Source organism: Bos indicus x Bos taurus, chromosome 7, assembly GCF_003369695.1.
Source record: "Bos indicus x Bos taurus breed Angus x Brahman F1 hybrid chromosome 7, Bos_hybrid_MaternalHap_v2.0, whole genome shotgun sequence".
Lineage (NCBI taxonomy): Eukaryota > Metazoa > Chordata > Mammalia > Artiodactyla > Bovidae > Bos > Bos indicus x Bos taurus.
This window is the reverse complement of record NC_040082.1, coordinates 44,742,334-44,767,009: the sequence shown is the minus strand read 5'-3', so window position 1 is coordinate 44,767,009 and position 24,676 is coordinate 44,742,334. Positions and strand designations below refer to the sequence as shown.

General features: G+C 47.3%; 2 protein-coding genes across 4 annotated transcripts in view; one reads left to right on the top strand and one right to left on the bottom strand.

Annotated features, from left to right (window-relative positions):
- LARP1 (La ribonucleoprotein domain family member 1) overlaps positions 1 to 4,251 on the top strand; it is a 91,471-nt gene extending 87,220 nt beyond the window's left edge. For all 3 annotated transcript variants that reach the window (XM_027545875.1, XM_027545872.1, XM_027545871.1), the window contains exon 19: positions 657 to 4,251. In XM_027545875.1, coding sequence (XP_027401676.1) covers positions 657 to 860 — 204 coding nt within the window. In that variant the 3' untranslated portion in view covers positions 861 to 4,251. The remainder of the gene's footprint in view (positions 1 to 656) is intronic.
- Positions 4,252 to 6,617: 2,366 nt separating this feature from the next.
- Positions 6,618 to 22,198, bottom strand: FAXDC2 (fatty acid hydroxylase domain containing 2). Its single transcript, XM_027548492.1, is given in 8 exon segments — positions 6,618 to 7,060; positions 7,817 to 7,859; positions 7,862 to 8,073; positions 8,595 to 8,691; positions 13,817 to 13,984; positions 19,429 to 19,532; positions 19,664 to 19,755; positions 22,151 to 22,198. Coding segments are annotated over 8 exon segments (921 nt in total). The 3' UTR covers positions 6,618 to 6,903.
- Positions 22,199 to 24,676: the final 2,478 nt, after the last annotated feature.

The following is a 24,676-nucleotide window of genomic DNA, read 5'->3' as shown; positions in this document are numbered from 1 at the left end:
ATGTGTAGAGAATAGGGAGACCTGTTGGGAGCAGAGCAAAAAGGGCTCAGCTTTGGCTCCCAGAAAGGGGCAAGGTGACCTTGGGGTTACAGGACCTCTGGCAGTGGTGAGGCTAGACTGGATCCTAGTCTGACTCTTAAGATCAGTGTCCTTTTTAGAGCCATGAAGCAGTCCCCAGCAGTCTCTGGGCCTTCTGAATGGAGGCATGTCAGCGTATTGCATGCCACGTTCCATGTACCATCTCCTGAGCAGCCGCCACTTCCCAGAAGGGGAGCGGAAAGATGTATGGATAAAGGCCTGGGCTTCAGTGCTGGATAGGCCTGTTTCAGATTTTGTCCTTACCAGTTAAAAATTCTGGACCCCTTGGCAGCAAATTATTTTTCTGTGCTTCGCTGTCTTCATCTGTGAAATTAGATGGTCAGGTCTACATCAAAGAGTGGTGTAGACCCCATGAGTAAATGTACATAAATCAGCACAGGGTTTGGCATCTTGGCATGGAGATGTGCTTAATAAAACTAGTGACTAGTTTTTAGGGTTATAAACCCATTTATCATCTACACTGGGAGGTAGGAAGTAGGGGGTCTCTGCATAGCTCTGGCAAGGGAGGTGGTGTGGGTAGTGCTCCCTAATCACCTGCGACTCCCTCCTTGTTACAGCCCCCCATGGGTGAGGAGGGCAACCACAAGCGACACCCAGCGGCAGCAGGAGGTGGCAGCGGCGAGGGCAGGAAACGGTGCCCCTCCCAGTCTTCCAGCAGACCCACCACCAGCCAGCCCCCCACACCACCCACTGGCCAGCCCGTCCGGGAAGATGCCAAATGGACAAGCCAGCACTCGGATGCACAGACTTTGGGAAAGTGAAAAGCCCTTTAGCCCTGGGGTTTTGGGGGAGAAGGGATGGAGGGAGTAGGTGAGCGTCTATGGGGGTGCCCAGTCCCAGGAGAGAGGGGACAGAGAAGGGACAGGCCTGTAGTCATTAGGATGGGCCTTCGTGCTGAGTAGCAATGTGTATACCATTTGGGCTATCAGAGGTACCCCTGGGCAGGAGCCTCCACACACCCCCTTCCCTCTTCTCTCTCCATGACTCTTCTTCACATCCTAGCTTCTTCTAAGAGGGGGAGGGTAAGGGGGAAATTTTTTATATATATATATATATATATATATCAAGTTTTAAATTATTGATAGTTCGTCTGGATTACCAAAATCACTCTGTAGCCCTGCCCGCGGCTGGTAGGCCGCAACCCTGGTCCCCATCCACAGCTGCCTCCTGCTCTCCCTCAAGCCAACTATGCAGCCCATGAAAAGGCCCTGTGGGCCCCATTGCCCAGCACTGTTTCATAGAAGGCTCTGGCAGCGTCCCTGGGCCCTACAAGCACCAGCCCCTTGATTATCTGGGGCTTTGCCATCGCCATGTTCTCTTCCTGCTGTCCCCATTACACCCTTCTGCCATCTTCTGGGAGGAGGAAACCAAAGGATCTAGAAGTGGGGCGAGGGAAGGTTTCAGCCTCTCTCCATCCCCCTCTCCCCATGCCCCTTACTCCAGCCCAGAGAGACGCTGCTCATACCAGAAAAGACTATTGAAAGATGATTTATTTTATTTTTCTCTGACCTTTCCATCCTTGGGAAAATGAAAAAAAAAAGACAAAATCGACCATAAAAGACCAAAAAAACCCCATCAGAAAACCCCCACCTAATCCACAGAAAGTGATGTCTTTCCCCTACTCTTGGAATTTTTTTGTTTTGTTCTTGGAAATAGTATTTTTTTAAAAGTTGCCTTATTGTGGAGTGGGAATCTGAATACTCAAATGCCTGTTTTCCTCCGTGGAGTCAACTTGAAGAGCTCCCACCTTCTCTGGATGTGCCTGGGCTGGATTGGTTAGAATCTGTCTCTTGACTGAGTTGCATGTACAGCACCTCCTGCCTCTAGGCAAGAGAGTTGGGAGTGGCTCAGATCAGAGCCGTGCCCAAAATATCCCCGCTGTTGCGTCATTTGAAGCTGACACCCTGTGTCCACACGCTGCTGCCACTGTCGTGTCGTCGCTCTGCTTGCTGTTCCTCTCACCAGGCTCCGTCCTGTCGTGACGCCCTTCATCCTACCTTCGGAACCCCAAGGCCAAGTTTGCTTCAGATTGTTGGAGGACCGCACTGGCCTGGATCTGGGACACACTGTCCTCAGCCTGACCGTCTTCCCCCACCTCAGAGGGGAAAGGTGAACACTTGGCAGCCGAGGCTTGGAAACATTGCTTGTGTTCCCTCGATCGATCTCTGAGACCTCCAGGAGGCTTTGTCTCTTAAAAGGTGGAGAAAGACGCTGTTCTCCTCCTGTGGGCCGGGTGGGTTTCTCCATCTTGCATCACCCCTCTGCAAGCCATCCCTGCCCACCTTCCAGTTGACCCTGCCTAGGAACAAGTGATGAGGAGGCTTGAGGGCATGGGGAATCCTGCCAGTTGGAGAAGCCCCATGGCCAGAAGGTATATGTGGACATAGAGTATGCCTGTCTTCACTTCTCCAGCCACTGACTGCTTGTCTTGGGCTGTGGATGATTAGTGCAATGGCCGGTCTCCTGGCAGCCGCAGCTAGGGACGGTGACCCGTGACTGGCCTTCACAGACTGGGCTGGGGGCTGGGCGTGGGCATGATGACACACTCACCCTGGGATGGTGTTGGTCATGCGCTCACACTCTCAGCCCTTTTCAACTGCTTCCTCTGTTGGGCCCTAAATTTGGGAGTAGGGGCCAGTATCTCAGGCTGGCAAGGGCTTGTCTTCTGTCTTGGGCACCTCATTGCTGTGCCACCCCCGCCCACCCCCAGTCTCTACCCTCCCAGTATGGGGAAGCCCATCTCCATTCCTGTGAGCTGGTTGTCTCGAAAGCCGAGATGAGTGTCTGGTCTGTGCTCTGACAGTGGAGTCTGAGGCCTCTCCCTGCCCAGCCCGGTGCCTGCCCCATGATGTACCACACACCGGACACTTGGACCCCCTCCTTCCTTTAATCGCCCCTTTTCCTTTGGGTTGCTCGGCCCTGTACTGTTGCAGCACCATAGTAACCTCAGTGTTTGTCCTCTGCTGGGTTTGGGGTCACAAGGAAGCCTTGGGGGTATGGGCTGTTCTCTAGAGTTTACTCTCAGGCCAGGGGGCTGCCATCCTCTCCCTGATCCTCCCCACAGACACCCCAGAAAGAAGAAGCCCCTTTGGGGTGGGGAGGTGAGAACTTCATCTCAATACAGGCTGGGGATGGGGGGGGGTGCTTTTTTTCTTCCTTTTTTTTCCTTTTTTTTTTGTGTGACATGTTTGGAGTTAATGTTGCAAAGAGTAGTTTACATCTTCACTTTCTGAAGACACTTGAATTTAGGACCGATGTATCTGTGACAAGCATGCCAGGAGTGGCAAAGGACATCAGGGCTTGCCACTTCACACCCACCATCCTCCATGGGGATCCAAGATCTGAGTCAGAAGCAACAGCCTGCCCCAATCCTTCTGTTCATCCTGTACCTTTCTGCGATGGGTCCATGCCAACATGACCTTTGGGCCTCAAACATCAGAGGTCTGTGTACCTCAGGTCTGCTAAGGGGCAGGTTTCTCCCGCTGTCTCCTGAACCTGGGAGGAAAGGCACTCCGGGTAGAGAGGGGCTGCCCGACGCTGCCACAGCCTGGACCCCGTGGGCTCAGAGCCCAGTGAGGAGCCCCCATGTCAAAGTTGTTAAGTTTTGTTCTGTTCTATTGTAGTTCTTCTCTCCCCTTTCCTGGTGATTGATTTTACGAAAGAAAGCTGCTCAGAAAGCCCTGGCAGTGGGAGGAGGGGCAAAGAAGACAACTAGTTAGGGAGGGGGGCTGGTTTTTTGCCAAAAGCCTGAGTAGAGTGGTCTGGATCACCCTCCTGAATGGGACCCCCAAGTATCTCGTGTGTGAGGGTCCCAGGGTTTGCCCCAGCCCCACCCTCTCCTTCAGCCACATTGATGGTAGAGGCAGAGAAGATCAGAACATACAGCCCATTCTGACTGGAGAGGAAAACTTGTCATCTGGCTTTGCGGAGAAGGTTCCACCTTATGCTCATAGTACATTATCTTTACCATGTGCTAGGATATCACATTTACAAGGAAAAAAAAATGTAAAATACTTGAATGAGCTTGTATTATAACTAATATTATTGAGAGTATCTGCTTTTCAGGCTGAAGTGATTCATTCATTATTCTAGTCCTGCTTTAGTCGTTTGTAATTTGTGGTAATTATGCTTTTCTTTTTAATACAAAAAAAATGTATAAAAATAAAAACTTGAAAAGGCAAAAAAAAAAGTAGCCTGGCTGGTCTCCCATGAAGGGGTATGGCTATTGGGTGTGTTGCGTAGAGCCTGGTTCACGTTCTGACCTCAAATCCGTGGGAACCTGCCCTCGCATGTGCACCTGGAACCTCTCCAGGGCGCTTTCCTGACAGTGTCTGAGGCTCCTGGCGCGCTCAGGTGCTTCCTCGGGTCTGGAGAACTATGTGTCTTGAGCTCATGTCTCTGCCTTGTGTCTGAGGGCGGGGGAGCTATAGTCAGTGCCACAGACAAGAGTACTCCCCAGTCCAGAAGCTGGAATTCCAGGATTTCATGCACTTGCTGTGGCTTGGCATTGTATCAGGACACAGCCAGGAACATAGAAGTTGCTGTGGTTCCTCGCTGAGCACACTTCCCTATGGACTGGACAGGAGGAGCAGCACTCTGGCCCAACGGAATCCAGATCAGCCCCGGATACGCCTGGGAAGGAAAGACAAGCACCCCCACCACGACTGGTCCCCAGGCTGCTGACCCATGATGCTGGGCACCAGCAGTAGTGACCAGATGCCAGTCTGGCTGTAGTGTGTACTGACAAAACTAAAACTGGGCGTTATTCACTAATAGCTTTTAAGTGTCCTGGGCCTGGCACGTCAGCATCCCTTCACAAATGGTTTTCCAGACAGTTCGCCTTGTGTGGGGAGAGCAGGGACTTTAATACCACCGATGGCCTGCAGGGGGCAGAGGTGAGTCCAGGAGACACCAGCCAGGGCTTCTGCAGGCCTCTCTGGAAGAGGAACTGCACTTCTGTTGCCTGCTGGGAACACTGAAGGAGGTTGGGGGGCTGGGAGGGCGGAGTGTTCCTTGTGCTGCTGTGACTCCCACATGCCATGAGGTCATGATGCCAGAACAACTCAGAACAGAAGTCTCAGAAGTATCCACTGCAGGTCAAAGGAGACCAGTTTATTTCTCATGCTTGTCCTTTCACATTTTCTGGTGGGAAGGTTGAGACTTCAGCCTTTGATGGAACCTATTTGGTAACCAGTCTGAGGGCCAGCCCAAACACCTGCCCAAGAAACGGTGAGACATGAGGCCCTTCATCCCTCTGCAGCCTGACACTACCTCCAGGCTACAGACCTGAAAGGGAGGAAGACCTTCATTCCTTTTTCTACACACTCCTCACTCTGGACCCTCGCTAAGTTCACTGAAAATGGGCTGCTCTCCAGTCGTCTATTTGTAGGATGGATTGTGGGTGTGGGCTAGCAGCCGTGAGCACGCACAGCGCCGATGCTCCAGAAGCTGTATACCACCAGATAAAGGTGCCCAGTCCCAGGGAGGAGTTGGGGCCCAACCAGGCCCCAGGGGGTCGCTGCCTGGTAAGTTGGTTGGCCTCCCGGGCGGGTCCTCTGGATCTGGCCCATAGGAAGAGGTCCTCTTTGATAGTCCTGCCTGGAGAGGCCTTCTCAGACATGGAAGTATTTCATAAAACTACAGCAGGTGGTTATTCTAGAGAGGAGAACTGAAAGTTCAGGAAAATACTGGACTTTGGGAACTGATAATGGTGGCCTTTCAAGTAGGAGTGGTCTTCACCTTGATCTTGGGAGCCACGGGGTTCTGGACAATGACTGCCCTGGGAACCCAGGTTGGGGGTGGCTTCCACCTGGGCAGCTCTGTGGTTTCATTGTAGACAGGTCTCATCAGAAAAGGCATTGCTGCTAAAATTATCCTGTGAAAAGGGTGCTGAAACAACTGGTTGATCATTTGGGTGGAAATGAAGATTTTACCCACTGTTCAGATGTGTACTTGCTGCCTTATTGGAGGAAGAGGGTGCTAGCCTTTTTGGTCCTTTATACAAGGGATACTAGGGTACCTCGGTTGGGTGTCCTCCAAGGTCAGCACTCTGACCCTTCCCTCTGTGGTTACAAGGGCCCCAGCTGAGCAGGGCCACAGGCTTTGGCCTTTGAGTCTGTGAGTGGCTGAAGGTGTTAGGGTGACCTCTGCACCTCTTTATATTTCAGTTATCCTGGGAGAAGCTATGTCACTTATTTTTCTTTTCAGAGGAGGCTGAGGTCCAGTTGCAGTGGGCTGAGTTGAATGGGGCATTTGTGTGTGTGTAATGGGAACTTGATCCCAGAACTGTTGCCAGGGTGTCCTAACCCTGTCCTGAGTAGGGTATGAGAGAGGCTTTAGGGGACAGGAAGGGACAAAGCAGCATCTGGTTCCCTCATCCCCTGGTGCCAGGAGCAAGGATGGCTGCAGGCTCACAGCTCCCTGCCACCTTGTCATTCTGTATTCTGCCAGGGCCACCAAGGGATCATGTGGGGTGCCTGTCCCCTTCCATTGGAGAGGACCATTGGACTCCCCAGGAACCCTCTCCAGTAGCTTCTTCCCTCTGGCTGGCCTGCATTCTGGGAAGATGTATTTTTTCCTTCCTTCTGTGAATGCTTGGACCCATTGTGGATAACAGGAGCAGTTGGGGGAGCCCTAGTCTCTGTGGCTCTGCTTTTCCAGGAAGCTGATCTTCCCCTGCCCTTGTAGGGTCATCATCAGAGTGTGTGGCTGAAGGAGCAAGATGTTAGATGTGAGTAGGAGTCCTCGGGCATAGCAGAGGACTGTCTGCTGAGGGGATGACCAGTGTGGAACTACAGCTGTTTCTTAGTCCATCATCTTCGGAGGATCAGGGATGCTCTCAGAGACTGGGGTGAAGCCCAGCAGGATCATGTGTCTCTTGTAGGCCTTGATCTGCTTAAACACAGTGTCAGTCCCATGGAGGTAGTCCAGCATCCCCAGAGCCGCATAGCACTGGTCGACCCTGGAGAAGACGAGAGGGTGCTGAAGGCTGGTGTGCTCATGTCCATTCCACCTGTGCCCACCTGAGCCTTCCTGCCCCACACCTGTCCCCACCGTGCCCACCACCTGCTTCTGAGTTACCTGAGTGGGTGTGCACAGATTGCTGGGCCCCTCCAGGGTGAAAATCGATGCTTTTCCTTTGAAAAGTTCTCTCTCTGATTTGATGCATACAAGTCAGAACCTCCAGCAGAGCCTGCTTGTTGAGGTAGGTTCTGGAATCCCATGAGATTCCCCTGGAACACTTACTAAATGCAGTTGCCAGGCCCTGTTTCCCCAGAGGCTTTGATTCTGTGTATCTGAAGTGGAACCCCAGAGCCTGCATTTGAAAAAAGCATCTCAGGTGATTTCTGATGCAGGAGGGTCCTGGACCACACTGCTGAGACTGGAGGCTTTCAGAAAGCGCACAGCTCCCCTTGAATTACCTGCAGGAATTGTATGCCTACATGCATTTTTCTGGTAGTGCCCATAGCTTACGCTATACACTCAAGGGGTCCAGGTGTAAATGGAGCTTAAACAGTGCCAAGGAAGATCCAGTGTCAGAACCAAAATGGCAAGATGATCTGGGTCCCACGATGGTGGTTATTGTGCTGACCCCAGACGCCTCTCCCTCCACTAGACCCACATTTACACTGAGACACCAGTGTCTGCTGTCAGGAGCTCCAGAAATAAAGGTGAGTGTTAACTGCCCAGAGACCCAAAGTGGGGAGAGGTGCCTTACTTTTGATGGTGGTAGTCATGGAATTCAGGTGAAGGCAAGAAAGTAGGTGGTAGCCACAGTGGGAGATCATGGTGAAGATGAAGGCCAAGGAAATCCACATGGTGATGGAGGACAAGTGGGAGCCCATTACTATTGGACCCAGTATTGCCAGCAGCATATTGATCTGCAAGGAGAGAGCTGTCTGAAGGGGGGCCTGAGGGGAGGAAGGGAACCAAGGTAGATGTCCCCTTCCCCCCGAGTGGTACCAGGAAGACTTCCTGACTCAGATCTGGGGAAGATGAATGAATTTCTGGACCCTAATTTACTGTAGTCCTTCAGCTTTCCTGGTGGCTCAGACCATAAAGAATCCGCCTGCAAAGCAGGAGACCTAGGGTTGATACCTGGGTTGGGAAGATCTCCTGGAGAAGGGAATTCCATGGACAAAGGAGCCTGGCAGGCTACAATCCATGGGGTCGCAAAGAGCTGGACACAACTGAGCGAATTTCAAGCAACTTTCAAGTTTTTAAGCTTGAAACCTAGGACAAGGTATTAACTGTTTGAACCTCAACTTCCTCATTATCAGAATGGTTGTTTCTAAATGCTTGTTGGGAGGACTAAATGAGATAACTCACATTAGGCATCTGGCTTTTCCTTGGATATGCCAGCATAAATGGTAGCTGTGGAAGGGGCAGAAGAAATAAACTCCCAGTGCGGTCCCATTTTGCGCAGGAGACCTTAGCTTAAGGAAGGGGACTGGGGCCCTCTGCCCTCTCCTCTGGGGAAGCCGAACTCTACTCACCACATGTCCAATAGGCTGGACAGATAGGTTGGAGCAATGGGTACTGTCCACTCGTTTCTTATGGATTTTCTTATAGGGTTTTGGGTGGTGAAGGAGTCTACAAAGATAGTTACCAGTTCATAATTTGCCAGCCTCCCTCTCCCCATCCCTGATCAGAACTTGAGAAAGCAAAGGTTAAAACTGGGGTTACATACAAGGAGCAAAGTTGAAAACACACTGAAATGGCACCCAGAGAGACCTGCCTTTGAGTTTTCGTGGTGCATACTTTGGGGAGGGTGACGTAGCCTGTCTCTGCCTCAGTTGTATGAGCTGCAAAGTGGATGATGGCCAGAAAAGATTCCATAGGGGAGTGAATGGGAAACTGCCCTGCCACAGGCATAAACGGGAGTTCCAGACACTCCTGGGTTGTCTTGGGTTGTCAGCTATGGAGCAGAGTGGTCTTCCTGTTACCTAGATAACAAGAGGCTTTCCAGACCAGGTGGTGGTGTCCCATCCCCACAACTCCAAGGAGGCCTTGTTTCCTGGGTGCTAGGAGTAATGTCTGGCTGGAGCTGGCAGCCCCCGAGTGCGGACCACCTCAGCGGGGAGCCACCTGGACATGCCCTGCTTTTGGAAAGTCCCCTCCCCCAGCCTGAGTGTCTGTCTGAACTTGCCTGCTGCTTCCTCCTTCTACAACTTCCACCACTGTCCTCCCCGTTTCTCGCCCGGGCCCAACCCCATGTATTCACACAGGTACCTTGGGGAGCGTGGAGAAGGCGGTCAGCCTGACTCCTTCAGCCTTTTGGCCCCTGGTCATCCAGGGAGGCTTGACCAGGGTCAGGTGCAGAGATCGAGGTGATGGGCCTCCTCATGTGGTCTAGCCTCGCTTCACCAGGCCCAAGTGAAGAAGGATGTGAGTCAGAGAGCTGCAATCTGGCCTCTTGACCAACTTGTATAAGTGGGTCTTCCTGGTGTTCAGGGTGGTAGTCACCCTCAGTGACAGGATGTCACCCTCAGTGACCTCGGCTCAGGATGGGGGCCTGCCTGAGCGTTCTCCCAGGTCACTGTGGAGAGCTGGCCCCACATGCTCACACCCCATTGGGCCTCTATGCTGCAGCCAACCTTTCCTTGGGGACCAGTCACCCCCTTTCTTTTCATGCAATCTAGTCTCACTGCCTCAGGCCCCAGTGAAGAAGGAGCCAGGGAGCTGCTATCTGGCCTCTTGACCAACTTGTTGGTCAAGGAATGGCCAGGGAATGGCCCCATGACCACAGGTCACTTGCTGGTCCTAATGAACTGGTTTAGGGGTGTCAGAAAGGATTTCTTTCTGAGAAATTTCTGCAATCTGGAGGTGTATTGCCCCAAGGCAAGGCCAGGTTCAGAGTGGTCCTTATACTTCAGGCCTGGCTCTCTGGCTTCTCCAAGCTCTGTGTGTATTGAGGGACCAGAATTCAGTCTCTAAACCTTCAGTTTCATGCCATGGCAAAGCCAAGTCTGGCCAGACTCATTTCAGACTACCTATAGAGGAAGTAAAACACCTCTTCTGGCAACCTCGACCGAAAGGAGAGTGTGATGTATGATCACTCATTCATTCAAATGATATTTATTGAATACTTTCTACGTTCCTGGCAGTGTTTTGTGTGCTGGGAAGAAAACAGTGAACAAAACAAATTCCTGCCCTCACTGAACTTATATGCTTACCATTTTAAATAGAATGATCAGGGTAAACTTCATTGATGGTGAGATTTGAACAAATGATGAAGAGGAAACGTTTATGGAGGGGGAGTGCGTTCGGGTAAAGGGAAGAGCTGGAAGAAGGCTCTAAGGCAGCACACTCCTGGCATCTGTGGCTGGATAGGAGTGAGCAGTGGGGTGAGGAGTGTGGAAGGTGAGGTCAAGAGCTGGGGAGGAGCCAGTGCATAAGGGCCCCTGAAGCCACGCTGAGGACTTGGACTTTTACTCCAAGAGAAGTAGATGTCATCCCGAGGTTGTGAGCCAAGAAGTGACAGCATGTACAGGGTTACTCTGGCTGCTGTGTTGGGAATAGACAGTTGGAGACCAAGAACAGAAATGGAGAGGCTAATTAGAATTGCAAAAATACACACATGAGAGGACGGTGGTGCAGACCAGGGAGGTGGCAATGGAGGTGGTGAGAAGTGGTTGGATTCTGGAGGTTTCCTGATAGACTGGATGTGGAGTGTGAGGGAAAGAACATTCTCAAGAGTGACTCCAAGGCTCTGGGTGTGAGAAGCTGCCCAACTCAGATGGGGGAGGCTGTGGGGAGCAAAGACTTTGGAGGGAGCAGAAGTTCAGAAATGGTCTGTAGATCATGTTGGATTGGAGATGTCTATGAGGCAGGTGGATATTTGATCCTGGATCAGGAGAGAGTCTGGGTTTGAGAGATAAATGTGTGTAAGCTGTCAGAGTTTAGGCGCTATTTAAAATCATGACACTGAAGAGATGAGGACAGAGGAGAGCAAGGCTGAGCCCTGCGTGTCAACATTAAGAGGCTAGGGAGATTAGGCTGAGGTGGGACCAGAAAGCAGACTGTGAAGGGATAAACTATGAGGCTGGAGGGCAGAGCAGGGCCTTGGGAGCCAGTATAAGAAGCTGCAATAGGGTGGCAATGAGCAACTGTGAAAACAGTCCTATTAGGGCTAATGAGACAAGCCTGTGACAGGGACACTGGCAACCTGTACATTTCTGAAGGAGCCATGGAGGTTAAGGCTGATGGAAGGAAGTTTCTAGCTAGAGTAGGTGAGACGATAGTTTTGTGTTTATTTGTACGAGGTACAGGCTGAAGGATTTAGAGTTTTATGATGTCTTAGTTTCAAACCAAAAAATTATAGATGCATAGATATTTATATTTTTATATATAGCAAAAGCACACATTTTGAACTGTTTAAGATTGGTGAATCTAGGTGGTGGGTAAATGAGTGATCAGGGTACTACCTTTTCGCCTTCTGTATATGTGTTTTCCATTCTTCATAGTGTGAAATGATGGGGAATAAGAGTAGACAGAGGAACTGGAAACTGTAGAGACAACTCTGCAAAGAGGACCAAAAATATGAGTGGGAGTGTGTATGGGAGAGGGAGGTAACAGTTTTGAGTCTGGTTTGGTTTTTAAGCTGGGATAAATTATAGCAGGTTTGTGATAAAGCAGAGAGGAAGAGAGCATACGCTAATAAAGTAATGCTCAAAATTCTCCAAGCCAGCAATACGTGATCTGTGAACTTTCAGATGTTCAAGCTGGTTTTACAAAAGGCAGAGGAAACAGAGATCAAATTGCCAACATCCACTGGATCATCAAAAAAGCAAGAGAGTTCCAGAAAAACATCTATTTCTGCTTTATTGACTATGCCAAACCCTTTGACTGTGTGGATCACAATAAACTGTGGAAAATTCTTCAAGAGATGGGAATACCAGACCACCTGACCTGCCTCTTGAGAAATCTGTATGCAGGTCAGGAAACAACAGTTAGAACTGGACATGGAACAACAGACTGGTTCCAAATAAGAAAAGGAGTACGTCAAGGCTGTATATTGTCACTCTGCTTATTTAACTTCTATGCAGAGTACATCATGAGAAATGCTGGGCTGGATGAACCACAGCTGGAATCAAGATTGTTGGGAGAAATATCAATAACCTCAGATATGCAGATGACACCACCCTTATGGCAGAAATGGAAGAACTAAAGAGCCTCTTGATGAAAGTGAAAGAGGAGAGTGAAAAAGTTGGCTTAAAGCTCAACATTCAGAAAACGAAGATCATGGCATCTGGTCCCATCACTTCATGGCAAATAGATGGGGAGACAGTGGCTGGCTTTATTTTTCTGGGCTCCAAAATTACTGCAGATGGTGATTGCAGCCATGAAATTAAAAGATACTTACTCCTTCGAAAGTTACAACCAACCTAGACAGCATATTAAAAAGCAGAGACAGTTTGCCAACAAAGGTCCGTCAAGTCAAGGCTATGGTTTTTTCAGTAGTCACGTATGGATGTGAGAGTTGGACTATAAAGAAAGCTGACTCCTGAAGAATTGATGCTTTTGAACTGTGGTGTTGGAGAAGACTCTTGAGAGTCCCTTGGACTGCAAGGAGATCCAATCAGTCCATCCTAAAGGAGATCAGTCCTGGATGTTCATTGAAAGGACTGATGCTGAAGCTGACACTCCAGTACTTTGGCCACCTGATGCAAAGAGCTGACTTACTTGAAAAGACCCTGATGCTGGGAAAGATTGAGGGCAGGAGAAGAAGGGGACGACAGAGGATGAGATGGTTGGATGGCATCACCGACTCAATGGACATGAGTTTGGGTAAACTCTGGGAGTTGGTGATGGACAGGGAGGCCTGGCCTGCTGCAGCTCATGGGGTCGCAAAGAGTCGGACATGACTGAGCGACTGAACTGAACTGAACTGAAGAGAGCAGGAGAGGAAAAATTAAAAGAATGCAAGAAAGAGAAAGAATAATTGCTGGAGTAAACAAGAGGTGGTGGCTGCAGTGTACAGATGGTAGAGGAACAGCTGGAGGAGGAAGAAGGAGAGACTACATGCTGCCTCAGGTGGACAGGGAGAGCACGCGTGCAGTTGCTCCCTGCAGGCTACAGTGGTGCGAGGCTGTGAAGGGTCTCTTCTACTTGAAGGCAAAGCCATAATCTAGGAGGATGTGTTGAGGATTTGAAGAAGGAGGAGAAGCATTAACTAGCTATCCTGTCCAGAAGAGAGGGAGGGTAAGCAGAGCATGGACTGGTCTTATAAAATCTGGTAGCTCTGTTCAATTGGTTGAATGAAATAATCGGGAAGGAGTCCCTGCTTAAAAAACAACCACACGCACACAGACAGAATTAATGATGGTGGGGTTATCCATTGTTTCCGCAGCTGTGTCCTTCCCAAACAAGGCCAACTGATATCTGTCGGCGTCTGCCATTGCTGTTCCTGACCCCGTGGGTAAGGGGAGACCTGCCTGACTTCTCTGGGGCTTGGTCAGTGCTGGACTGAGACAGTCATTTCTGTTCCTAAAATGCTGACCCAGGTGTCAAGGGCCAGAACAGGCAGGTGTAGAGCCAAGTCTAGGGGTCAGGAGACCAGACATGAGTCTTAACTGGCTGGCTCTGAGATTTGAGACATATTATGTACTCTCTCTAAGCTTCTAATCTGGGGGAGCCTTTTACAGAATCGCTGGGCTCGCACTGGCCATGCTCTGTCCAGGGCTGGCTAGCAGAGTTTGGAGGTCGCAGCTTCAGCCCCTGCTCTCTGTGCTCCAGCCTGCAGAAGCTGCAGCAACACTTACACGGCCATTGTTGTCGACATGAATTCGGTAGCGGGAGATGAAGTTAGGCTTTCCAGTCACGTCCAACACCAGGAGAAGTCCACTGAGGGTCCGGTAGACCAGAAGAGGCACTTGGGTGACACCTAAAGTTAGGAAGCAGAAGGAAAACATCAGGGCAACTTCAGGAGCTGGCAGGGTAAGTATTGCCTGAACACACGCTTGGTGGTTACTGAGGTTACACTGTGGGCAAGCCCAGGGCTGGGGCCCTGCTTTTAGTCTTCAGGGGACAAGCCTGCTCTGGAAACTGTCATGGGTCACTTAAGGAGTGTCTCTATTTCTTTCCTTAGCTGTAGTACGGGGGCAATAGACTTCGCGGTGGTTTGAGACAGAACAACAAAACATTATAAGATATGTGATGCACTCCACATAGAAATGACTTTGGGTTGACTTTTGGCTATCTGCCCTCTGAGCCCGAAGAATAGCCGAGGAAGGGAGGAGCAGGGGGAGACCAGTTCAGCTCATGAGGGGCAGTCAGGTCCCCCAGTCCTCATGAGCCTATGATGCCATGAGCAGAGGGAGCTCAGGTGTCCAGTGGGCGTTTTGCAAAGTGGAAAACCCAACTCTGAGGGGCTCCTTGGTTAAACAGTCTTCACACCCTGCCCTCTTAGAGAGTCAGGGTCCAGACCAGTGTGGTAACAGCTCTAATATTTCCTGTTTGACTTTGTTAAACTCAGCCTTTCCCAGGCTTTTCTGTATCCAGTACTGTTTTCTCAGATAGCTCAGAAGAGGATGGCCATATGTCCCTCTCTGCCCAGGACAGTTTCAATATACATCTATGATTCCAGCATCATTCTTAATAACCCCTCCTTTACTCTCACACATGGCCCATTCGGATGATACCTGGTATGGTCTCCCCCGAACCCCATTAACCTCCTACAGAAATGCTGTTGTCCTGCAGGATGTTTTAGAAAATGCCGATCAACACAAATTTAGATAGAGCTCTTGGTCCGCATCCCACTTTTCCATGAAGTCACTCCAAATATCTCTGATCTCCTCCAGTGAACAAATCAGCACTTTATCCACCCCAAGTGGCAGTTATCCAGGTGACATCACAGTGTTACCTAACTCTTGTGCTGTTAGCTGTATTTTTCCTTGATTTGCTGCCTCCTCTACTTTCAGTATCCCAAGGAGCAAGGGTGTTTTTCTCCGTTCTCTGTCTCTTCCTTCCATCCTCCTTTAGTAGCCCTGTTGCTCCATCAGGCACCATGGCTTGTGCCAGTTGATACCTGGAAAGTATTTGGCTAACACGATGGGGAAATGTGACTGGCATAAAGGTCCTCAAGGCAGTTTGGCCCTTAGGCCTAGTGGGCCGTCCATTGAGGTGCCTGCCTACCTGTTCATCCAAGGGCTCCTTGAGGAATACAGAGTGAAAATCGCAAGAGGTGTCTTGAGCATTTTTTTCAGCTCTAACTTGTCAAATTGCAAATATTTTTTCTGTCTTGTATTTGCTTATCACTACCTATCACAGATGATAGGTAGTTTCCCCATCATCGTAACAGAAACATAAAATGTTTTCCCACCACTCTCCCCATGTACATTTGTAATTTGCGTTGTTTTTTTCAGTGAGTCCTTAAGATTCCGTTAACCCATCATGTTTAATATTTAGCCCATTTTCAGTTTTCTTTCTGAAGAAAACAGTCTTCAGAAACATGAAACATTTTATTTATCTCTACATTTGCTTTGTGAAATTGACACATTTTTATCTCCCCTTCTAGGCTGTGACATAGTTTTGGTTGAGGTTTGTTTTGTAGTTATTTTATTCCAGTCAGACTGTGACATAATTTGAATCGGGTAGCTAGAGTATATTAATACTTTATCTTAAATTTTTCTATATCCTACTTATGAGTTTGGCACAAAGTCACTTAAAAGTACTATTTGATTGAATGCATGTATAATTGAGGACAGTCACTATTGTAGGTAATGCTGTTATAGATATCTATCTTAAAACAGCTTTTTCTTCTACTCTGTTTCCTTAGGACTCTTTAGAGCCAGTGGCACTGTCAGTAAATATTTGCTGATTGAACACATGCTGTCAGGCCCCAAGAGCTAGGTTGCATCAGCCCCAAGGACATAGCCTCACATGAGACACAGCAGCCCTCTGTCCTTGTGAACCTGACGTCTGGAAGCTGGAGTACTGCTCTCACATGCTTTCGTTTACACATAAACTTTTTTTTTTAATTTTTCTATTTTTGTGCATGTGGGAGATGTCTCAAGATCTTTTTTTTTAATTTATTTTTAATTGAAGGATAATTGCTTTACAGTATTGTGTTTTCTGCCAAACATCACCATGAATCAGTCAGAGGTTTACCTATGTTCCTTCCTTCCCGAACCTCCCTCCCACCCCCCTCCCCATCCCGCACCCCTTGCAAGTTACAGAGCTGTGGTTTGAGTTCCCTGAGTAATACAGCAAATTCCCATTGGTATCTATTTCACAAATGGTAATGTATGTTTACATGTTACTCACTCCATACATCCTACCCTCTCCTTCCTGCCCACTTCCATGTGCATAAGTCTGTTCTCTTTGTCTTTGTGTCCTCTGCCACCCTGCAAATAATTTATTTCATCAGTACCATCTTTCCGGATCCCATATATATGCGTTAGTATACAATATTTATTTTTCTCTTTCTTACTTACTTCACTCTGTATAATAGGCTCTAGGATCATCCACTTCACTAGAACTGACTCAAATGTGTTCCTTATTATGGCTGAGTAAATAGATGGGGAAACAGTGGAAACAGTGTCAGACTTTATTTTGGGGGGCTCCAAAATCACTGCAGATGGTGACTGCAGCCATGAAATTAAAAGACGCTTACTCCTTGGAAGGAAAGTTATGTCCAACCTAGATAGCATATTCAAAAGCAGAGACATTACTTTGCCAACAAAGGTCCGTTTAGTCAAGGCTATGGTTTTTCCTGTGGTCATGTATGGATGTGAGAGTTGGACTGTGAAGAAGGCTGAGAGCTGAAGAATTGATGCTTTTGAACTGTGGTGTTGAAGACTCTTGAGAATCCCTTGGACTGCAAGGAGATCCAACCAGTCCATTCTGAAGGAGATCAGCCCTGGGATTTCTTTGGAAGGAATGATGCTAAAGCTGAAACTCCAGTACTTTGGCCACCTCATGCGAAGAGTTGACTCATTGGAAAAGACTGTGATGCTGGGAGGGATTGGGGGCAGGAGGAGAAGGGGACAACAGAGGATGAGATGACTGGATGGCATCACTGACTCGACGGATGTGAGTCTGAGTGAACTCCGGGAGTTTGTGATGGACAGGGAGGCCTGGCATAATGCGATTCATGGGGTCGCAAAGAGTCGACTGAGCGACTGAACTGAACTGAACATTCCATTGTATATAATCACCACACCTTTCTTATCCATTCAACTGTCAGTGGACATCTAGATTGCTTCCGTGTCATAGGTATTGTAAACAGTGGTGTAATGAACATTGGCGTACATGTGTCTTTTAAGTTTTCGTCTCCTCAGGGTATATGCCTAGTAGTGGGATTGCTGGGTCATATGGATGGTTTTATTCCTACTGTTTTAAGGAATCTTCATACTGTTTTCCATAGTGGCTGTATCAATTTACATTTCCACAAACAGTACAAGAGGATTCCCTTTTCTCCACACCTTCTCCAGCATTTATTATTTGTAGATTTTTTTAAGGTCCATAATTTTTTATTTTTTTATGTTTTCATTCATCTTCCCTCTTTATTGAATTTTGATCATCTTTGTTTTTGGATGATGATGGTCATTCTGACCAGTGTGGGGTGATATCTCACTGTGGTTTTGATTTGCATTTCCCTAATAATAAGCAATGTTGAGCGTCTTTTCCTGTGTTTGTTAGCCATCTGCATGTCTTCTTGGAGAAATGTCTGTTTAGGTCTGTTGTCCACTTTTTGACTGGGTTGTTTGTCTTTCTGGTATTGACTTGTATGAGCTGTCTGTATATTTTGGAAATTAATCTTTTATCAGTTGTTTCATTTACTATTATTTTCTCCCATTCTGAGGGTTGTCTTTTCACCTTGTTTATAGTTTCCTTTGCTGTGCAAAAGCTTTTAAATTTAATTAGGCCCCACTTGTTTATTTTTGTTTTTATTTCCATTACTCTAGGAGGTGGGTCATAGAGGATTTTGCTGTGATTTATGTCATAGGGTGTTCTGCCTATGCTTTCCTCTAAGAGTTTTATAGTTTCTGGTCTTACAGTTAGGTCTTTAATCCATTTTTAATTTATCTTTGTGTATGGTGTCATTCTTTTACACATAGCTGTCCAGTTTTTCCAGCAGCACTTATTAAAGAGACTATCTTTGCCCCATTGTATATTCTTGCTTCCTTTGTCAAAAATAAGCTACCTGTAGGTGCATGGGTTTATTTCTGGATATATTTATTTCATGGGTATATTTATTTATATCCTGTTCCATTGGTCTATATTTCTGTTTTTGTGCCAGTACCATACTATCTCAATGACTGTAGTTTTGTAGTATAGTCTGAAGTCAGGAAGGTTGATTTCACCAGCTCCATTCTTCTTTCTCAAAATTGCTTTGGCTATTCAGGGTCTTTTATGTTTCCATATGAATTGTGAGATTTTTTAAATTCTAGTTCTGTGAAAAATGCCATTGGTAATTTGATAGGGATCACATAGAATCTGTAAATTACATTTGGTAGTAGAGTCATTTTCACAATATTGATTCTTCCTACCTAGGAACATGGAATATCTCTTCATATGTTTATATTGTCTTTGGTTTCTTTCATCAGTGTCTTATAGTTTTCTGAATACAGCTCTTTTGTCTTTTTGTGTGGGGTTCCCTGGTGGCTCAGAAGGCAAAGAATCTGCCTGCAAAGCAGGAGACCTGGATTCAATCCTTGGGGTTGGAAGATCCCCTGGAGAAGGAAATGGCAACCCACTCCAGTAATGCCTGGAGAATTCCATGGACAGAGGAGCCTGGCAGGCTACAGTCCATGTGATCACAAAGAGTCAGACACGACTGAACAACTTAGGTAGGTTGATTCCTAGGTATTTTTTATTCTTTTTGTTGCAGTGTGAATGGGATTGATTCCTTAATTTCTCTTTCTGATTTTTCATTGTTAATATATAGGAATGCAAGAGATTTCTGAGTATTGATTTTTATATCCTGCAACTTTGCTAAATTCACTGATTAGCTCTAGTAATTTTCTGATAGAATCTTTAGGGTTTTCTGTGTATAGTATCATGTCATCTGCAAACAATGAGAGTTTTACTTTTTTCCAATCTGGATTCCTTTTATTTCTTTTTAAATTGTTTTTTATTCCTTTCATTTCTTTTTCCTCTCTGTTTGACATAGCTAGGGGGATGTCTCAAGTTCTTTTTTTTCAAGTTCCTTAAACATCCACTCAAGATTGCCCACAAATTTAGTACTCTTTGGGATTACCACTGTCTTTAGGTCCTCTTTCCTTAGAGTAATAAACTGAGAGGTCTCAGAGTAGAGAACAAAACAAACAGAATTAAGCTATAACCCGTACTCAAACCCTAAGGGCTGGTGTCTGGGAATCTTACCTAGAATGTAGAGGAGCCACTCCTTCCCTTCAAATGTAGACAGCAGCCTCTCCCACTGGGCTTGCCAAAAGTAGCAGGAAGCACCCCAAAATCTCTGAAGATACCTTGAAAGAAAACTCATTCATGTTTCTGCGTGAAGACTGGTGGGTGGACAGCTCCTGAATCCATGCTCTGCCCGCAGACCTCCACCGCAAGGCCCCCAGATCCTGAATTAGAGCCGGCCGAGCAGACTCACCCTATGACGCAGTTCCAGTGGACCATCAACAAGGGGAGGCTGGAGCCCAGGATGAAAGCCGTCCTCCTCATGGAGCCCCAGATGTGTCCCTCCTAGGGGACGACAAGAAAATGTCAGGCCCTAACCAGACTCCTGCCTTCCCAGGCGGCTCACTGCTGAAGCCTGGCAGGAGTGACGGGCCATCAAGTTCTCAGTCATGCCAGCATGGCATATCTGCTGACCTTTCCCAGCTTCCACAGGAGACTCTTCCTTGTCAAGAGCTCTCAGGCTTGTGTGGAGGTGAGCATGAAAGTTAGAGCTTAAGGGTTGAGGGAAGGAAGAGTGCACACCTGCCCCAGAGAATCTAGCAGGCAGTTTTGTCACCTAGACAATGACAGATGAACCTTCCAAGAGCCATGGGATTTCATGACCAGTCCTCATGTTGAACAGAGATGCAGATTTTCTATACATGGCAATCACCTGGGAGCTTTTAAAAAATCTCAGTATGCAGTCTCCTTCCCAGATCAGTTACATAAGAGTCTCTGGGATGGAGCATGGGCTGCCCTGTTTTTAAAGCTCCCCATTGAAATCCAGTGGGCAGCAAGGCTGGGACGGCCATCACAGAGGGATCTGCAGGATCTTTGATGAGGCCAGGGGACTTCACTGTGTTCCCCAGCCAGGCCTGCTTTCCAGTGCCCATCACTCTTCTGTCCTTGAAGAAAAGAGTAAACAAACACATTTTCTGACTTGTAAGAAGTCCTCTGCCTCCCATAGACACAAGCCTGGGCTGCCAGCTTATGTCTGAGGCTGATAAGAGGCTTCCTGGGGAAAGAATAGGCACTGGCCATCACTGGGTGGTCCTGACATGTTCTCCAGAAGCCTAAAACATCAAAGGTAGCAACCCTGATGGTAAAACAGGAAGGTCCAGTCTTGTAGAAGGAAATCCCTGGTGTGTCACCAATTTCCACAATACCTTGCACAGGGATGACAAATGTCCATTACAGTTTATGTTTATAAGCCTGGATGGAGTCTGCTCATGTTCCTTCAAGGGAGAGAACGAGAAGTGGTGGTCCCTACGGGTGTGTGCAATTAGTGAACATCCTTGTACTGGAAGCTGATCTAATAGGATGCCATGTCTTAACCCAGACTTTGGAGATTTGGAGGAGTGGTTTTTTGTTTTTTTAATACTTATTTATTTGGCTGCTTTGTGGAATGCAGGATCTTACTCTTAGTTGTGGCGTGTGAACTCTTAGTTGTGGCAAGTGACCTCTTAGTTGCAACATGTGGGATCTAGTTCTCTGACCAGGGAAGGAACCTGGGCCCCCTGCATTGCAAGTGTGGAGTCTTGGCCAGCTGGACCACCAGGGAAGTCCCCTAGTAGACTGTTTTGATGGACTCATTCAGAGCAACCTGAATCTGCATTGACTCTTCTTCTCTGATTATCCCTTCACACTTTCAATCAGAAGAAGTTTGTAAGTCATTTTCTAGGGCCAGTGAAATGTTTTTCAACGCCTACTACTCTTTGTGGTCCTGAGTTATGAAAAATGACCTCCTTCTTTCTTTCTTGATTTCTCTCTCTCTCTCTCTTTTTCTGTCTCGCCATTATAGGTTGGATCACCAGGACCACAGAAACTTGTTCTTTTACATAGGCTGTTTAAAGGTCACCCCCAAATTTGCCAGTCAGTTCATCTTGGGCTTTTGCAATTACTCCATTTTTAGGATTCAAAGGATCCTTTTCATGAGCTTTTCCAGATGGCCTAAGAATCTTCCCTTTGAGTTTAGTCAAATTTAAAACCTCATTTTCATGAGTAAGACTAGCTGTGTTTTCATGGATCATGGTGTTTTCTGTCTCCTGAAGCCCAAAGTGCCAGGAACATATACAGGACAAAGGTCTCTGTGAAGGGCAGGTGCATACAGATCAGACGTTATTGGGATCTGCTGCAGCTTGTTCCCCACCCCACCCCCCAGACCATAGTGGACCTCCCTCGTCCCCAGAGCAGATGTAGAAGGGGTGGTTCCAAAGGCCTGAGCCTGGGGCATTCTAAGGGCCAGGAGACCTTGGTGGGACAGCTGTGGGGCCCTTCAGTGCCCTACATGCAGGCAAAGGGGCTTGAGTGATAAGGAGGCAGCTTGGAGTCCAGTGATTCTGCTCAGCTACTGAGGGGAGCACTTCACTAACATGTCAGCTACCCCAGCACCCTGTCAGTTACGCTACAAGCACAGGCATGGACGGGAGCACTGGCTGCATGCTTACCACTTTTATGGGTTAAAGTGAAGTGAAGCCGCTTAGCTGTGTCTGACTCTTTGCGACCCATGGACTGTAGCCTGCTGGGATACTCTGTCCATGGATTTCTCCAGGCAAGAATACTGGAATAGGTAACCATTCCCATCTCCAAAGGATCTACCTGATCCAGGGACTGAACCTGGGTCTCTTGCATTGCAGGGAGATTCTTTACCATCTGAACATTCAGGAAAGCACAGTTTGGTGGGTAGGGGACTCATATTTACCTGGTTTGGATTCTCATTGTGTAGCATATGTCCAGCCTCTTCTTTCATCTGGAATAAGAAAGTGCAGGTGAGCCTAGGTGTCATCTTCACATGCAACCTGCTAAGTAAGTAATATCGAATGTCAAAGTGAATGGCCAGCAGGGATTTTTTATGCTGGCTACTCATTAGAATCACCCAAGAGTTACAAAAAAAAAAAAAAAAGAAAAAACAAATCACACCAAATCTCCCCTGGAATGAGACAAACTGATTCTAAAATTTACATGGAGATCTTTAAGTGCAAACTCAATTGGGCCTTAGGAAGCATCACTATGAACAAAGCTAGTGAACTATTTCAAATCCTAAAAGATGCTGCTGTTAAAATGCTGCACTCAATATGCCAGCAAGGTTGGAAAATCAGCGGTGGCCACAGGACTGGAAAAGATCAGTTTTCATTCCAATCCCAAAGAAAGCAGTGCCAAAGAATGCTCAAACTACCTCACAATTGCACTCATCTCACATGCTAGCAAAGTAATGCTCAAAATATTCCAAGCTAGGCTTCAACAGTATGTGAACCGAGAACTTCCAGATGTTCAACCTGGATTTAGAAAAGGCAAAGCAATCACAGATCAAATTGCCAAACATCTGCTGGATCATAGGAAAAGCAAGAGAATTCTAGAAAAGCACCTACTTCTGCCTCATTGACTATGCTAAAGCCTTTGACTATGTGGATCACAACTGTGGAAAATTCTTAAAGAGATGGGAATACCAGACCACATTAACTGTCGCCTGAGAAATCTGTATGCGGGTCTAGAAGCAACGGTTAGAACTGGACATGGAACAACAGACTTGTTCCAAACTGGGAAAGGAGTATGTCAAGGCTGTATATTGTCACCCTGCTTATTTAACTTCTATGCAGAGTACATCATGAGAAATGCTGGGCTGGATGAAGCACAAGCTGGAATCAAGATTGCCAGGAGAAATATCAATAACCTCAGATATGCAGATGACACTACCCTTATGGCAGAAAGTGAAGGAGAACTAAAGAGCCTCTTGATGAAAGTGAAAGAGGAGAGTTAAAAAGTTGGCTTAAAGCTCAACATTGAAAAAACTAAGATCATGGCATCTGGTCCTATTACTTCATGGGAAATAGATGGGGAAACAATGGAAACAGTGTCAGATTTTATTTTTTGGGGCTCCAAAATCCCTGCAGATGGTGACTACAGCCTTGAAATTAAAAGATGCTTGCTCCATTGAAGAAAATCTATGACAAGCCTGGACAGCATATTAAAAAGTGGAAATATTACTTTGCCAACAAGGGTCTGTGTAGTCAAAGCTATGGTTTTTCCAGTAGTCGTGTATGGATGTGAGAGTTACCATAAAAAAAACTAAGTGCAGAAAAATTGATGCTTTTGAGCTGTGGTGTGTTAGAAGACTCTTGAGAGTCCCTTGGACTGCAAGGAGATCAAACCAATCAATCCTAAAGGAAATCAACCCTAAATATTCATTGGAAAGACTGATGCTGAAGAAGAAGCTCCAATACTTTGGCCACCTGATGCAAAGAACTGGCTCATTAAAAAGACCTTGATTGAAAGACTGAAGGAAAAGATTGAAGGCAGGAGGAGACGGGGATGACAGAGGATGAGACGGTTGGATGGCATCATCGACTTGATGGACATGAGTTTGAGCAAGCTCCAGGATTTGGTGATGGACAGGGAAGCCTGGTGTGCTGCAGTCTGTGGGGTCACAAAGAGTCAGACACAACTGAGTGACTGAACTGAACCGAAGGTACTATAATCATTACATTTTTGCTGTGCTTCCTGTCTTTTCTCTACCTTTTGAAGTCTCCCATTTAAGAACTACCATTGTCTTTAGTTCAAGTATTCTTTTTTCTTTTTTTAATTTGGCTGTGCAGGCTCTTATTTGCGGCATGCAGGATCTTTAGTTGTGACATGCAGGCTCTATTCCCTGACGAAGGATGGAACCCAGGCCACCTGCATTGTAAGCATTGGAGTCTTAACCACTGGACCAGCATGAAAGTCCCAATCTCCTCTATTCTGTTGCCCCAGTTTTCCATTTGAAGAAATGGAAGCATAGAAATGTTCATTATTCAGCTTCGGTTTGGTTCGGTTCAGTTGCTCAGTTGTGTCCGACTCTTTGCAACCCCATGAATCGTAGCACGCCAGGCCTCCCTGTCTATCACCAACTCCCGGAGTTCACACAAACTCACGTCCATCGAGTCAGTGATGCCATCCAGCCATCTCATCCTCTGTCGTCCCCTTCTCCTCCTGCCCCCAATCCCTCCCAGCATCAGAGTCTTTTCCAATGAGTCAACTCTTTGCATGAGGTGGCCAAAGTACTGGAGTTTCAGCTTTAACATCATTCCTTCCAAAGAAATCCTAGGGCTAATCTCCTTCAGAATGGACTGGTTGGATCTCCTTGCAGTCCAAGGGACTCTCAAGAGTCTTCTCCAACACCACAGTTCAAAAGCATCAATTCTTCGGCGCTCAGCCTTCTTCACAGTCCAACTCTCACATCCATACATGACCA